Genomic DNA, 17,471 nt, shown 5'->3' on the forward strand with positions numbered 1-17,471 from the left:
CAAACAAACCTGCATCTACTTTACAAGGCCGGCGGCAGGCGCACGCATTGGCGCTTGTATTAGCTAGCCAGTCTGAGCTCTGTCTCTCTGCCAGAGCTCTGGGGGACAATTCGCTCAGTAAAGGCCTCAATGATGGTGATTTTCTGTTTCAGACAGAGTTTACATTTCGGGTATATTATTCAAAACTGCCAATAAAGTTTGATGATTTCTTCATTGTCATGTATATTTAAGTTCTTAATGAATACATTCTCACCAAATTTAGACTCCCCCATAGAGAAATGCAATTTTCATGGAGATCTGCGTTTTCAAAGAACTTCACGAAAAGTTAGGGTATGTGATAATGTGGGCCTTTATTACATGTACATGGCCGAGTACAGGGTATTGTACTGAAATAGACTGCGTAGAAATTACATATTGAATTCATTTATATCCAAGTCCAACTCACAGTCACACACACACACACCCACCCATACACACACCCCAAGATTCTAAGCATGAAAAAAATAACTTAAAAATCATGCAATATTAAACAAATAGTAATAATTCATTAATAAGTGAACAGGTAATCCTCAAAATAAAATACAAAAAAGTAGCATTAAAAAAGAGCCCCCGAAATGCAAAAAGTAGCCCCCGAAAGGTAGAAATGGAGCCCCCAAAATTTGACAAAAAATTTAAAATGGAGCCCCCGAAATTTTTTTAAAAATTTTTTCCCTGTACTGTACAAGGAGTAAAGGAGAGTACAGAAAATAGTTGAGAGCTTTTACATTACAACCAAAAATGTTAATCATACATGTACATGTATTTCCTTAAAAAGATAATACACTGTACATTGTAAATGCTAGAATTGGCTTTAAGTAGAGCACACTGCAATTTCATATTATTTACCATTTTAAGAGAGTATTTTAAACACACGTACACATACATGTATATTTGCATTTCAATCAGTATATAAATTTGAACGTACATGTAAGCAGGCACTACAGTGTACTACAAAAATGTAATCAATATTATCATGTATTGTACAGTATACATACAATGTACATGCACACATGTACACAGGAATTATCTCAAAGTTCCAAAATGACATGGAGATCTATGACTTTTGACATGAAAAAAGCCACGGCCGTGGCTCTTTACATGTCAAAAGTCATCCTTGTGTCATTGTGGAAATATGTAAAATAATTTTGGAAAGTGTCTGCTTATGGATAGCAGGCATGCATGGATTCTGAGGAAATACGTTGTTTTCACATTATTTTAAGACATTCTTGTCTCCCATGGCTGCCTTTTCAACACAGGATATGAGGAGAATCTATGCCTAATTAGATATGTGGAAAACACACTTGCTTCATTGTAAACAGTAGATCTTTTTGAGTAGGCCTACCAAAGGAATACAAACACATGAAATCAGTTGATGTAAAGAAGACAACCCAGTTTTTAATTTTTTAAATGATAAATTCTTCAATGATCACCTTCCATGTTTTGGGTGACATGTAAATATATGATCAAAGTGTACTAGATAGTAGATAGTTACAGGACAAGTCAACCCCAACAAAAAGTAGAATCGAATAAAAAGAGAAAAATCCAACAAGCATGACACTGAAAATGTCATCAAAATCGGATGTAAAATAAGAAAGTTATGACATTTCAAAGCTTTGCTTAATTTCACAAAACAATAATACATGTATGCACATCCTGGTGGGTATGCAAATGAGGAGACTGATGATGTCATCCACTCACTATTTCTTTTGTATTTAATAATATAAAAAACGGTATATCCTACTTTTCTCCTGATTGTCAAGTGAAACAACGATTAATTCCTTCCTGAACATGTGGAATGGGCATTGTTTAATAGTATATGATTCAGTCAAGTTTGTCCTTATTGTCAAATCTATAAAAAATGAAATATTGTATAATTCAAACAATAAAAACAAAAGAAATACATGTAGTGAGTGAGGGACATCATCGACTGTCCCATTTGAGTTGTGCATATCACTGTTTTGTGAAAATTAGCAAAACTTTAAAATGTCATAACTTTCTTTAATACTTTACATCCGATTTTGATGAAATTTTCAGCATTTTGCTAGTTTGATTTTTCTCTATTTATTCAAATCAACACTTTAGTGGGGTGGACTTGACCTTTAAAACATAAGTTTCTTTGAAGCTACAGTGTAAAGCTTGGCAAACACAGGCTACATGTAATACACTGATTTTGCACAATTTATGCAAAACCTTTTCTTTCTATTGAATCAGTACATGTATATTTTGCTTTGATTTTCAAATTTTGATTTTTTTTTTTCATTGTAACTCAAATTTTTGGGGCATGAAAAAAAAATGTTTTCTGTGAAATTCTGTGTCATTCAAGAGTTCCAACAGTTTTCTTTTTTTTTCATATCGCAGAAAACTGGTGACTCTTCAGTGTTGCAGAGGTCTACATTCTCTCAATAGAAAACTTTGACATTTAAACATCTAAACTGGATAAATCATAAGGATTTTATATGCATATCAAGCAAATGGGGGAGAAAGCAATTATTCCATGCATAATGTTTGCCCTGCACAAAATACATGTATGTACACTGTACTGTACATCTCAGAATGTACTGTACTATACTTCAGACTTGAATACATCTGTATATGTACATGTACATCTTGCTTGAGAAATATCATTAAATCTAAATACAAATCTGGCAAATCTCAATCTTGTGATTTACACTACAGTGTAGGCTAACAACATTATTTGACATAATCTCACTTCCAGTCACCAAATAAGTTATAACCATAGCAACATTTTGGACAAGAGAAAATGCCCTTAATGCATTTTTCATGTCCATGCTGATTTTTTTATTTTATATCATACGACTGTTATCTGCATAGATCATACTGGACATCTACATGTACATGTTAATGTTACATTTATGTTGTACACTGTACTAGACAGGAGTTTAATTTCAATGAACGCACATTTACATGTCATCCTTATAATTAGGAAAATACAAGTCATAATGAAAATAAATTGGCGATGAGTCTCATTCAAGATGTACCAGATTACTCCATTTGAAAATTCTGTCAGTAAATCCAGATGGGTGTTCCATGAAGCTGTTTGTAAGTTAAGAGCAACTTTAAGAAAGACTAGTAATCTTTTCCTGTGGTAAATGGTATATTCATTGGCAATGGTTTAGTGTGTAAGAAAGGATCACCAGTTGTTCTTAAAGTCGCTCTTAAAATGTAACTTGCGAACAGCTTTTAATATGAACCCCCCCCCCCCCCCCCCCCCCCCCCCGGAAAGTAAATATGAGGTCTGCTCTGCTAGCAGTAGGTTCATCTCCACTAGACCAACTTTTCAAATCTCACCATTTCTGAGAAAGAAAATGATCCCAATTCAAGAAGATCTTGGGATTATTTGTCATAGAGCTATGCGATTAGCAGGCTATTTTGTTGGCTTAATCTCAAGATTGCGATCCCAAGTCAGCTAGGATTACTTACATTGGCGACAATTCAACAAACATAATGTTCAGGGAAAGGGGTGATGATCCATCATGTTCCCCCCCCCCCCTTCAATAAACTGAACTCACGATCATGAAGCTCAGTCCATGATTTTGCAAGAGTTATTTTACAAATAATGCAGTTTCAAAATAATCTACTTTACTTCATAAAATCTAGAAATTCATTTTAGGATTTACAAGATGTTCAACATAGCTTGAGTATAAAACAAATGAATACAATAAAGTGGACTGTTTAAATATATATAATGAATCATTTTTTATCATATAATAAAAAATAGAGCAGATAAGGGCTGGCTCAGGATTGCGGAAACATACATGTACAACGAATGTCATATATCGTGGAGCCCACAATTTGCACGCTCCGCCGCCCTAGGCAAAATTCCACTCAAATATTAAAGAATTCCCCACTCAGGCATTTCTTGATCTCAAGCAATTTTAAATTAAAAAAAATCCAAGCTGTATTGGTATCTTTGTCTGTTATATAACAAAGAAGCCCTGTCAAAATGCACAAGAAAATCATTACTTTGTGCTTCAAAAAAGTGAAAAATGTTCAAATGACCAGAAAACCCACCTTACTTTTATTCCATACAATTCAATTAAATGTAATTCACTGTCCCCAGCAGGGAAATTAAATGACCAATGATATTCAGCCAGATATCTTGAAAGTGTCTGCACAAATTTGACATTTTTTCTTCCCGAGTGTATTTTTTAATCCATATGAACACACACGTTCATTAAAAAAAAAAAACCTCTATATTTATAAATGACTGTAATGTTGTATTATAACCAGTAAAATTCCAAATAGGGCTGATCAGGCTAGAATAATGTGATATAGCAAACTCAAGCTCATGAAGAAGCAGCCAATGTTTATCCTCTTGTCATCTTGGTGAAATGAAGAAGCTTTATGAACACTCAGGCTGTAAATCTCTGTGACTTTCGTCCAGGGTTATTGAGAATGACTCATGGCTACATGGTGAACTAACAAGACATCTAAACAACAGCCATGTGTGAGGTACAGTACATACATGTACAGTTGGAACATTTCAAGCATACTGTAATCAAATAATTTTGCACTTCAAAAGTCTCAGAAGGGTTGATAATTTTCACTTTTCTATTAAAGGGATGGTCCGGGCTGTAAATATTTATATCTTAATACATAGAGTAGAATTCACTGAGCAAAATGCCGAAAATTTCATCAAAATCGGATAACAAATAATAAAGTTATTGAAGTTTAAAGTTTAGCAATATTTTGTGAAAACAGTCGTCATGAATATTCATTAGGTGGGCTGATGATGTCACATCTCCACTTTCCGTTTTCTTATGTTATTAGATAAAATCATATTTTTTTCACTATTTTATACTTGTGTGAATAATATGTCTCCCTTATAATTAAATAAGTTGCAGCAATAAATATCTAATGCACTAAATCAGTTGTCAATCCAGTTTTTTTTAGTTCTTGGAGGAAAAATTTGAATAAACCTCATTTCATATAATAAAATACAAAAGAACAAGTGGGGATGTGACATCATCAGCCCACCTAATGAATATTCATGACGTCTGTTTTCACAAAATATTACTAAACTTTAAAATTCAATCCGATTTTGATGAAATTTTCAGCATTTTGCTCAGTGAATTCTGTTCTATTAATCAAGTTATACATACTTTCAGCCCGGACCATCCCTTTAAGTGACAGAGACTAGATGTACATGTAATTGCAGAGTCAACAATACTTTTTATTCCAGTAATAAAACCCTGTTTGCGAGTGACTGGATTCATTATGAAAGTCAGATATTAAATTAAAAAATGTAAATATGGTAGGCCTATGTTAAATTTTAGTATTTTTCGATCAATTTTTTTTTAAACACCAAACACAATGGTTTACAAAATTAGTGATTAAGGCCTAAAGAATTAACATTGCATATATTGTAGATTTAAAAAGGTATAAAATCATCAAAATTAACAAAATTCTGTTCACTCGATAAATCGGAACCAAGGGTTTTTGGGGGGTACAGACATTTCTTGATTAGTCAGAAAGGGTTCAAACATCAAGATTATTTTTTAAATGGCACCCCTCCGCACCCCACCCCCCCAAAAAAAAAAAACATGTCGTATGAAGAATAGTATCTATTATCCCCAAATCATGAATGTGCTGAATAATTACAAGAAAAAAAAAAATATCCAGGCATGTGCACTGACATGTATTTCATATTCAAGATTCATGAACTGACAGTACATATTACAATTCGCATGATCCCTTATATATGGCCAACAGGCTATTTTTGTTCTTCATACATGTATTGTATGTGCAGTATACATGTACATCACAAATTTCTGGCAAACTTTTCCAGGAGAGCTTTTACGCAATGCCGTTTTCACAGCAAACCTGTCACAATTTGAGTACTTAAGAATAGGTATTTGTGAAGATCACATGATCACAAGACACCACAAAGTACATCATTAAAAAAAAATTACATTTTCTTTATTAACAAGTGGAATGCCTCTGGCCGTCTCACCTGCATCACGCGATTCAATATAGCAGCAGTGCTGATTTTGAAAACTAATATAACTCGCACAAGATGTTCAGTGATACTTGGTTACTCTTATTTCCACGTTTTATGAACTAGACCAATACACTTATAGAGATATGATGGCAATTCAACAAATACCCCCAACGTGGCCAAAGTTCTTTGACCTTACATGACCTTTGACCTTGATCATGTGACCTGAAACTCGCAAAGGATGTTCAGTGATACTTGATTACTATTATGTCCAAGTTTTATGAACTAGACCAACACACTTTCAAATTTATGGCTGTAATTCAACAAATACCCCAATTTGGGCAAAGTTCATTGACCCTAAATGACCTTTGACCTTGATCATGTGACCTGAAACTTGCACAGGATGTTCAGTAATACTTGATTACTATTATGTCCAAGTTTCATGAATCAGATCCATAAACTTTCAAAGTTATGATGGTAATTCAACAGATACCCCCAATTCGGCCAAAGTTCATTGACCCTAAATGACCTTTGACCTTGGTCATGTGACGTGAAACTCATGCAGGATGTTCAGTGATACTTGATTAACCTTATGTATAAGTTTCATGAACTAGGTCCATATATTTTCTAAGTTATGATGACATTTCAAAAACTTAACCTTAGGTTAAGATTTTGATGTTGATTCCCCCAACATGGTCTAAGTTCATTGACCCTAAATGACCTTTGACCTTGGTCATGTGACATGAAACTCAGGCAGGATGTTCAGTAATACTTGATTAACCTTATGGCCAAGTTTCATGAACTAGGTCCATATACTTTCTAAGTTATGCTGTCATTTCAAAAACTTAACCTAAGGTTAAGATTTGGTGTTGACGCCGCCGCCGCCGCCGTCGGAAAAGCGGCGCCTATAGTCTCACTCTGCTATGCAGGTGAGACAAAAATGTTATAAAATTCAAAGCTGAAAAGATGACAAGCTCCAGCTACAAATAGAGACCCCAGATCAACGAGGCCATAAAAACATTTGAAGCATAAGATTTCGGAGATAGATACAGTAGTATCAATACATGTACCACAATTTGTACAGTGGGTAGCCCAATTTGCATTGCTGAGTCGTTTACAAACATTCCTGGGATTTCTTACTTTTAAAAACTTTTTAATAGATTACGGAAAGAACTTACCTTTGCATTAGCTCCTGGATTAAATCTGGCTGGTATACTTGGACTGACTGAAGGATTGCTGATGGAAAACGGAGCTCCCGATGGTTTCTCCACGCCTTCTGTAAGGGTGGGTAAGGATTCACGCATGGTGCTGCTGCTTCCTGAAATAATGAAGATGGCAGAATTTTATCGGAGAATAAGCATGCTTCTTACAAAATTTCAACTATAGGTCTGTTTCTGTTTATGGTAACTCCTGTCGGAACTCGGCAGGACAGCGTTTTGCTGGTAAACGCCAAGCTGGTATATAACCAATTACCTAGGAAACATTTTATGTCTAGGTCCTTTATGGAGTGATAACATTTGTGTTACATGTACTTGAACATTGACCAAATTACTTATCAACTTATCACGTATCAATTGAAATACATATGATGCCTAAAAAAGATAATGTATTGACAGGAAAGTTTGAAAAATTATGTGAATGGCATACAGTACATGTAGGCCTATTTATCACTCACTGGCATTTCAGTAAAACCATTGATTTGATTGGATGAGAAGCACTGATCACAGAACATTGTTATGGTAATAATCATTGTGACAACTTGTCCGTACTGACAACCTTAAAAGGTAGTGCCATAGGGATGTTTCTTTCAAGACTACAATTTTGAGAATCTGTTAGAATTGATTTTAGTAAATCATTCCATTCTGCTGGTTTGAACTGGTTATAAAGAGAACTTTACTTTGTTAGGCAAATATAAAAAAAATGTGCCATGACATGTTCTGCATGACTATGACCAAGCTGGTCAAGCTGAACATGACTCTGAATGTCTCTTGTGGAAATTATCTTTACAATAACAAAGAATAAGATGAACGACTAACCTGACAGCTGCATGTTGATCAAAGATCTTGAGAGCATTCCTGGATCACCTGTTCCATTATCCTCTTTTTTCTTAGCTTGGTTAAGTAAGCTCTCTAGGTTTGGTGTGAGCGATTGCGAGAGGGCTCTGGAGCTTGAGGAAAATGGCCTGCCTCTGTACAAAGTGGGCGTTGATGGCGATGGAGAAGGGTACATTCTTGTCTTGCTTCCAGGAGTCGGTGTCATTGGAGTCATGATTTGCTCAGAAAAGGATGTGCTTGGCTTGATGATCTTATTGACTGATATTTGTAAAGATCGCTGCTCGAAGGGTGTGGCAAAGGTGTCGAAAGGGAGACTCTGCAACCACGATAACAAGCTCAGGTCGGCATCATCAGCCGGCGTCCCTGTCATCATGCTGCGTAGGACAATCTGGCTAGTCTTCGCATCGCGGTTGATGGCTTTTTGTTGGCAATATTCAACACAGTTTTCAAACAACAGTCCTTTGAGTATAAGCTGCACTAGCCTGTCTTTGCTGGCAGTGCTTTCATTTTCTGCTAAAGCCTTGTCCACTGGGAGGAATCTACTTACAAGAGGGTAGACAGACTGGAAGCACTGGACCCTTGCACTGCTGGGACTCCAGTCCTTGTACATATGATGATCTGTCAGCCGAGGGAGTGTCAACAATAGGCAGTAAGCGCTATACTCCTCTTTACTCGGGCAGTATGGTTCAAGCTCACTTAGACAACTTACAACCTCCTCACTAGAGAACTCCACTTGAAGGTGCTGGAAATCTTCACTTTTCATGCACAGCATCTCAAGGAACTTGTGCTTGAGGATAAGATATTGGAATGCCTTTGAGTCAAAGCTCTCAATGCTCTGTAACGGTTGGATGAATTCAAGAACATCATCCCACTGCCCATCCAGGATCAACTGTCTCAAGAAAAGGGCATCATCTGAAAAGAGCCCATTGACGATTCCGCTCTCACGCTCTAGAGATCGCATCGACAGATAGAGCTCCCTCGTGTGGAGGAAGTCAAGAACCAGCTTGACTACCTCTGTTTCTTTCACTGCTACATTCACCGGTGAAGGCATCTTCACTTCTGTAGGGATGACAACTCAATCAAGCATCAATTAAATTTATCCTGGTTCAAGGCACTGCCTATGTTTTCTATCATCCACTTAATTCCTGCAGAATACAAATTTCCATCTTCCTCCATCAGACTGATTGATATGTTATCTGAAGAATGAAAAATAACAGAAGAAATTCAAATTATACTGAAACAGTACTAAAAGAGATAAGGTCGGCCATTCATAGTCCGTGATTTGACTTCCTGAGTGACCGCCAGAAGTACCTGCAAAGCAACACTTCATATTATGCGATGTTTTCCAATGCATGGGTGAAATAAATAAGAATTGAAGTAAATAGAATTAACGATAAAAACTCAACACTTTTCAGATCAGACTGGGTTGAATTTAGAAACATAAACTTTAATAATCTTGTCTCATACATGTGCCATTGTCCATTGTTATTTTTTAACTTTGTAAACAGTAGAGATACTGGTCTGAAAATAAGGATCGTCTCTCTTACAACGATTCTCATCGTTCATAATGATTTCTCCACACACAAAAATCTACAATTTTTTCACAAGTCAATTGCAGATACCTGGCTGACACTAATCGATAATCAAGTGCACTAGTTAGTTTATATCAGGTTTCATAACAAGACTGTAGGAGGACGGCAAGTCAACATAGACGATGAACTGGGGAATACTGAGGTCACATAATCTATTTGGCAAGAGTTCCAAATATACCCCCCCCCCTTCTAAAACGGAAAAGCGGTGCCTATAGTCTCACTCTGCTATGCAGGTGAGACAAAAATGAATTAAGACAAAAATGAATTAAGAAAAAAGAGAAAAAAAAATATATCAGAAATGAAGAAGATTTTATCTTACCAAACATGCAGCATGTGGCAAAAATAGTCACTCATGACTAATTGCCCCATAAAACGAAGAAATGGATGAATGGATCATAATCGCTCAAAACAATTCCTCTATCAGCATTCTCTCGCTAGTACAGTGGTCAGAGATCTTGATAGCAGTTCAAAGGAAGGGAGTTCAAGTCCCAACCAAGGTAAATTACAGGGGAAAAAAAAAGATTTCAGGATGGAAACCAGAAGCGAGTACCAGGCACTGGAAGTCTCAACATTCTTTTGTTTTATGTTAGCGGGGGTACATAAGGAACTCTTTCCCTCACCTCGATGGGACTGCAATCAAAATTTCTGACCACTAAAGTTATCAAGAGAATGCTAATAGTGGAAGTGTTTTGAGTGATTATGAAATGATGGTTTGACTAGTCTAGGCTTCAGATCATAGTAATTCTATTTTTCTGACTAAATAAATGTCTATGACAATCACAAGTGTTTAATCCTGTACAAAAATTTGACAAAATAAAACCATATTTTGGTATGTATTCCACTAAATCTTCCACTAAATCTTCTAGATTAGAGCAAGATAATTTCAAACCTCCATATTTTTTTCCAATTTAATAGCAGAGGATACATATGGAACTCATGCCTTGGTGAGTTCAGTCCCAACTGGTGAAAGTTACAGTAAAAAAAAAAGGTTTCTAGTCAGTAAAACCAGAAGTAAAGAAGTCTCCACATTTTTTTTCTTTTTTTGGCAGGTGGTACATACAGATACACAGTGGCAAATTCTATAATTTTTCATTATTAACTTGGGGATCTTTTTTGTATTCACCAGAGCGCTCAAAATCTTGAATTTTTGGCATATTTTTGTGTACACCCTCTATTGGTGGAAAGTAATATGGCAAGAAAATTGTCATTTTTCAACCCAGAGGTCTCAAATTTACTTAAGTGCCAACATGTATGATTAGTAGCTGTAATGGCAACTGACAAGTTTAAAAAAAATCAAGCATTTGTCCCAAAGAAAAAGAGAAAATAAGCCAAACATTACCAACCATATTTTGCCACACAGGGAGTAGTAACACTAACAGAGAACAAGATTATATCATAACCTTGTTCATTGAATAAGTGAGGCCATACAGGAATAGCCTTTATAGCATAAACATGATTTGATGTTAAACTGCATCAAACTTTATCGCATGCATCACATTAACACTCACACAGTTCACAGACACAAAAAAATATTTCAAAAGATCTAGATCTAGGCCTAACTTAAGTTAGGCTACTTAAGTTAATTTAAGTTAAGCTACACAGGTCCTAAAGCTACGCACCCACTTAATACGCGTTGTCTATGGGGAAATACGCGCTCCACTGTATTGGGACTAAGAAGGATTCCATTACAAATTTTTCCTCTTTAACAGCGAAAATGAAGAGAAATATCGGAACATCTTTCTCTTGCATCTATATCAATATCTTTTTAGTCATTTGCAATAATATATGTTAAAATATGACAAAAAAACCTCTTTCGTGCCTGATGATTCAGAGTTGTCTTCCCTGTGCACTGTGCAATTGATGTTATGCGTCATAGAATAGAATAGAATAGAAATGGTTTATTGAACAAAAAATCATTCACGGCCCAAAGGCCGAATTACAGACTTTCAGACATAAAAGCAAATACACAAATATACATAAAAATTACAACATCATACTGAATCTAGCCGTCTAGTATTTTTGTCCAAAACATGACGGAAAGATTCCGTACAGTGACGTCATACTTTTCATACAAATGAAAATGAAAAAAAGGAATGTTGACGAAGTGTTGACGAAAATTACGATGAAGTTCTTGATGAAAATTATGCTTTTGTTGATGACTGATGATGGCAAATAGGGTCTAATTGATGATGATAACATTGTTGATTATGGTAATGACGATAGTGATGGAGATAATGATGATGATAGTGATGAAGATGATGATGCTGCTGTTTATGATGGTGATAATTATAATGTTGATGATTTTGGTGGTAATAATGATGATAGTGGTGGTTGTGGTAATGGAAGTGGTGGTGGTGGTGCACGGTAGTGATGATGATGATGAGGATGATGATAACGATGATAATGATGATGATGATGATTTTGGTGGTGATGGTGGTGTGGTGGTGGTGGTTGATAGAAATAGTGGTTGTGATCAATCATGAAAGAATAAAGAGAGAAGATCGATTAAAATCCCTGCCAGGCTCCTTTTTTTTTTGGGGGGGGGGAAGGCTGCATTGGAAGTTATGCATTTTAATTATATTCCAATGGGTATTTTAAGTGTGTAATTCTTTTACCTTTATCACAGGTGACTCGAAGACGTATTCGCAAGAATAGGTTATATGGTGAGAACTATGAAGCATGGAGGCTAATTGAAAATGGGGTATCAATACGTCTGGCTGGAATAAGGTGTGGTGTCCCGGAATCAACTCTCCGGGGTCATCTAAGTGGCCGTTTAAGCAGAAGACTTGGATCACCTACAGCCATCTCAGATGTAGATAAGAGATCTCTAGTGGATCATCTCTCATATATGGAAGAATGCGGTCATGGACTTACTGGTAAACAGGTGGGCATTCAAACTTATTCCCATTCGATTTATATGGGGAAGCGGGGAGTCTACAAAATGGTAAAATTAAAGTCAGTTGTCAATAATTCAACACTCTTTTGTATTAATAAATAAAATGTCAAGTTTGATATAGCATATGAGTTGAAACAACAGCTTTTTTGAAAATTTAGTAATAATGACTTTTTCTACCTTTCGTTCATTCTTGCAGATTATTGAGCTAGCTGGGGCCACATTTCAAGAGGTAACAGGAAGAAGCCAACGGTTCTCCACAAAGTGGTTTCGTGGATTTTTTAAGAGATGGCCACAGCTACATATGAAACGTCCAGCCTCGAAAGCTCTCAATGTATGAGCAAAATACAAGGTACTATGATGAACTTCATAAAACACTGATGAAAGCTTAAACTCCTTGACAAGCCACACCTGGTTTACAATGTAGACGAATCTGGCTTCAACACCGAGCATGCCCCTCCTCATGTTGTTAGTATGACGAAAAACACACAGGCCATCATTTCATCTCCCTCATCAACGACAACGTTGCTTGCATGTGGTAACGCAAATGGTGATGCCCTTCTTTGTTTTTAAAGGGAAACAAGAAGTATCTGCGGACATGAAGTCTGGATGCTTGCCTGGAAGTCGCTTTGTCAACACTGAGACAGGGTGGAGCAACAGTCAAGTATTCAAGGAGTTCTTAACTACCCATTTTTTGCCTCACAAAGAGCACAGGAGAGGGCCAGAGGAATATGCCATTCTCTTGTATGACGGCCACAAGAGCCACATCGGGATACCACTCATTGAGGAAGCAAGGAAGAACAACATAATTCCCTTTCTCCTACCACTGCACACCTCTCACCTCCTCCAACCTCTGGACGTCGGCTTCTTTGGCCCAATGAAGCAGCATTACAAAATCCAGTGCACTTCATTTCTGGCTGAACACCCAGGAGAGGTGGTGTCAAGGTTCTCTGTAACAAAACTGATGTCTGCCGCATACCTGAAAGCAATGACGACGAAGAATCTCCAGGCTGCCTCCAAAAAGTCTGGCATTTATCCATACAATAGGGATGCTGTGGATATAGTAACGATAACCAAACCAAGCATTGTGACATTTGCAACCGCTGAAGTCCAAAAGATGCCGGAAGGCTCCACACCTGTCCAACAGATGCTATTCCATAGGAGACCTTCACCGCCTATTGAGGACAAATCAAGGAAGAACCGATCATCTCCTTCGTACGAGGCTGCTGGTGTTGCCATCACAGAAAATGGCATTTTCCTCAAAATCTTTTGAGAAGATAAAGAGGACACAGCAGAACAGTAAAGGTGGAAAGAAGAAGACAACAACCACTCAAAACGACAACTGTGATCCTGGTACAAGCAAACCATCAACACCAAGGGCACTCTTTACCTCACCAATTCCATCCGAGACTTCTTCAGACGAAGATGAGGACGACCAATGTTGCCAATGTCACAGGCTATCACCACCAAGTGAGAGATTACATGGAATCATTATTGTGAACTGGGGCCAGTGTGACGCATGCAGCCACTGGGTACATCTGAAATTCTGTACCCCAACAGAGAGTGTAAAGGACTCTGATTTTTTGTGCCCATGTTGCATCAGCAACCGAGAGCAGTAGCCAGGCTTGCGGTGCATAGATATAAAAATGTGAATACATGTATTTGACTATACATGATATATATAAATGTATGGATAAGTAAATACATAAATATGTCAATTTATAAATATGTTAAAATATATAAATATATGAATACAATATGCAAATATGTAAATATACATATGTAACAATATAACATTTCAATATTCGAATGTATATATTGTTTACAAGATTACTCATTATGTAAATTGATGCTGAAAAATATGGAGTAATTTGAAACTAAAAGACATTGCCCAGGGCAAAAGCAGGAAAAAAGATATTTAACATTTCTTGTGTTTTTATTTGTTAAAAAAAAAATCATTTCATCTTTAAACAAAACAGTTAAAACATAACTTAAAAGGGAGTTTTATAGAGATAGATACCATCTCAGAGAGATCTCGGTGGTCACCCTCCTGGGCTTCAACCCTGCAACGACCAAGCAAATGCAATCTATTATTAGAGCATCGGTGGTAGCATTTGTCTCATCTACCAGCGCTAACATCTAGCCACCTACTGTAACTAGCAAACAATACAATTACCTAGCAGTTTTTCTAACTTTGAGTTCTCAACACCAAGTGTCTACTGAAGAGACTACTAGGGCGTGAAACAGGCCCAAAACGAACGAGAGAGAGATGCATAGAGATATGTTTATGGAGAGAAACAACACAAAAAGAAAAATAAAAGAAAAAGAGATATAAAGATGGAGAGACAGAAAGAGAGAAAAAGAGGGGAAGAAGATGGAGAAGCTAGGGAGCTAGGGAAGAATAATTGAGATAAAAATTGAAATAGTCAAATTGACTGGTTGCCAAATAAAAAGAAGAACCCCCCAAAAAAAAGTTTCAAAGTATCTTGATTGATTGAGTGATCGGTTATTGATTTGATGGGAAAGGGATTGAAGGAGTAATTGATATAGAGAGAGAGAGTTCAAGAAAGACAGAGATAGGGGGAGGTATGAATAGAAAGCTGAGGGGAAAAGGAGAAGGAAGACGGATATTTGACATGGATCAAAATTTAAATTCTGTTTATCTGCGGTCAGACACCATACCGGTACGGTTCTGAGTGTTGCGGTTCCCAGTGCATGATCACCTCATTTGATTTATGCTATTGACTGCGATTTACGTAGCTTCAGGAGCCCTTTCAAAACGACGACGGCGAGAATAAGACGATCTTGAAAAAGACTGCAGAATTCCTAATTTAGTAAGTCTTTGCTAATTTTATTTTAGAGGAAATAGAGCCTTAGAGGTATGTTTTTGAGAATATTAAGCCCAAAATGAAAAGGTTGGTAGTTTAAAATTGATTTCTCTTATCATCTTTCATCCGAAGAAAACAAAGTGCGTAGGTTTACCTCATCATCAGATCATACATTCGAATCATGACAGTTATTGTCATGAATCACTCGAAATCGAATCTGATTTGCATTCTCAACTCATCTCACATCACACACACATTTGGTCTAAATGAAAGTATCCTTTGGACAACCCAGCTACGGTATGGGCCTGCCACGGTATGTACTATGCATGAATAATGTGATGTAGCCCCGGGGGGGCCACTTCCATTGACGAGTGGATACCATGCGCGACCATGGGGTCTCGAAAAGCACCCTAAACACGTAATTTCCATATTCTTAAAATGCACCCCTTAACAAGTATTGGCGTGTGAAACCCTACCCTTAACAAGTATTGGGAACAAAACGATACTCTTGGCAAATATTCCCTGAAATGAGCCCCTAAACAAGTACAGGAATATTTTATTGTTATATGTCACGGGTCCTTCGGTTGTCGGTTTTCATTTGGTTTATAGTACGACCCCACCTCCCACACCTCGCGCAAATCGGACCGTAACACGTAGGGTTGGGGCAAAAAGGACATCCTTTATAAAACATTTTAATTTTGTTTTATCATCCCCGCAAATTTGACCCTAAACACGTAACTTTCCTAGCGAAATAGATACCCTTTTTTCATTATTTTTGTGTTTTTGACACCCTTATTATCACGTTACGTACGTAACGTGCCCTATCTTAAAAAAGACATCCTTTTTACGTGTTTTTTGGGTCGCGCATGGTATCCACTCGTCAATGTAAGTGGCCCCCCGGGGATGTAGCCAGTGGTCGTTAATTTATAAACTCAATCACGGAAACGTGATAATCCCTGTAATAATCGTGTGCAAACAAAATCGCACGCGCCGACAATACAGTCAAACGGGCACTGACCGTTTTGCCGTAGCAGCCTTAGGGCACTGCCGTTTACGGCATTTCACTCACGAATTTGTGGATAATCAGACACCATTTAGCACCTTAAAATCACTTCATTACATGGAAGACTTAATACTTTAATAGTTAATGATACTTACATGAGCATGTTCGTGCTGTGTACGGTCTTATAACAAAATTATAATCTCAAAATTCGGCATTGATATTGATCCACATCCGTTCTCTCGAAATTGGTATCTTGCTGCCATCTACGTTGGATTTATGCCATGCTTGGAAAATAAAAATAGGTACAATTTTATGAATCGATTTCCACATTAGGCACACGCATACTCAAATGACTAATTCCCTGTCATTGACTTTCAAGTAGTTCCGTAGTTCCTCACATATTAATATTTTTATTTCCTCGGCAGGTTTATGAACTTCAAATAAGTAAGTGACCCCGCCCGCCCCCCCCCCCCCGGCCCCCCCGCTTCCCATCCATGCACTGCCCTGCTCCTGTTTAGGGATGGACATCTCTCAATTACAGAAGACGAGCTTAAAACAAGTAATCCACAAATATCAAAATAAAACGAATAAGCGACAACAAAAATAAGAGAAAGTAGTCAAATAATAATAATTACAGTGATAAAAAAATACTTACAAAATTATAATAGGGAGGGAAAAGTGGCAAAGGAAAGAAAGAGGGAGATAAGGGAGGTGCAAATGAAAAGAGGAACATGGCAGGTGCACAGGTCGTAATGTATTGTATCATGTTGTAGTGTTGTTGTTTTTTGACAAATTTATTGGTAGTTAAAGGTTAAGTTATTTTGTAGTTTTAGTTTAGGTTATGTGTTAGCTTGACTTGTTGGTGTGGAGTATTGACAGATGAGCATCTTTTTAAGTTTGCGTTTAAAAATATTAAGGTTTGTAGATTCTTTAAAGTCGTTGGGCAGGGAATTCCAATACACAGGTCCAAAAAAAGATAAGAGTTTTTTGCTAATATAGTACGGGTTGGGGGTATATAGGTGATAACAGTTATGTTGTCTCGTTGGCACTAGCGTACCTACGGGGGGGGGGGCAGAGGGGGCAGTCTGCCCCCCCTGATGACG

At 37.1% G+C, this 17,471-nt stretch overlaps 1 protein-coding gene across 1 annotated transcript; it reads right to left on the bottom strand.

Annotated features, from left to right (window-relative positions):
* Positions 1-5,359: 5,359 nt before the first annotated feature.
* Positions 5,360-16,629, bottom strand: LOC129278022 (WD repeat-containing protein 47-like). The gene is made up of 3 exons (XM_054914221.2): positions 16,524-16,629; positions 8,035-9,248; positions 5,360-7,316 (listed from the first exon to the last, which is right to left on the bottom strand). The coding sequence occupies exons 2-3, from the start codon at positions 9,101-9,103 to the stop codon at positions 7,141-7,143; spliced, it is 1,245 nt and encodes a 414-aa protein (XP_054770196.2). The 5' UTR covers positions 9,104-9,248; positions 16,524-16,629; the 3' UTR covers positions 5,360-7,140.
* Positions 16,630-17,471: the final 842 nt, after the last annotated feature.

This window comes from Lytechinus pictus, chromosome 15 (assembly GCF_037042905.1).
Source record: "Lytechinus pictus isolate F3 Inbred chromosome 15, Lp3.0, whole genome shotgun sequence".
Classification (NCBI taxonomy): domain Eukaryota; kingdom Metazoa; phylum Echinodermata; class Echinoidea; order Temnopleuroida; family Toxopneustidae; genus Lytechinus; species Lytechinus pictus.

Excerpts from the sequence above, each read along its gene's own strand:
- LOC129278022 (XM_054914221.2), bottom strand. The coding sequence starts at position 9,103 with ATGCCTTCACCGGTGAATGTAGCAGTGAAAGAAACAGAGGTAGTCAAG. Across the intron at positions 7,317-8,034 it reads GATCAACATGCAGCTGTCAG|GAAGCAGCAGCACCATGCGT; the intron begins GTTAGTCGTTCA and ends TCATTATTTCAG.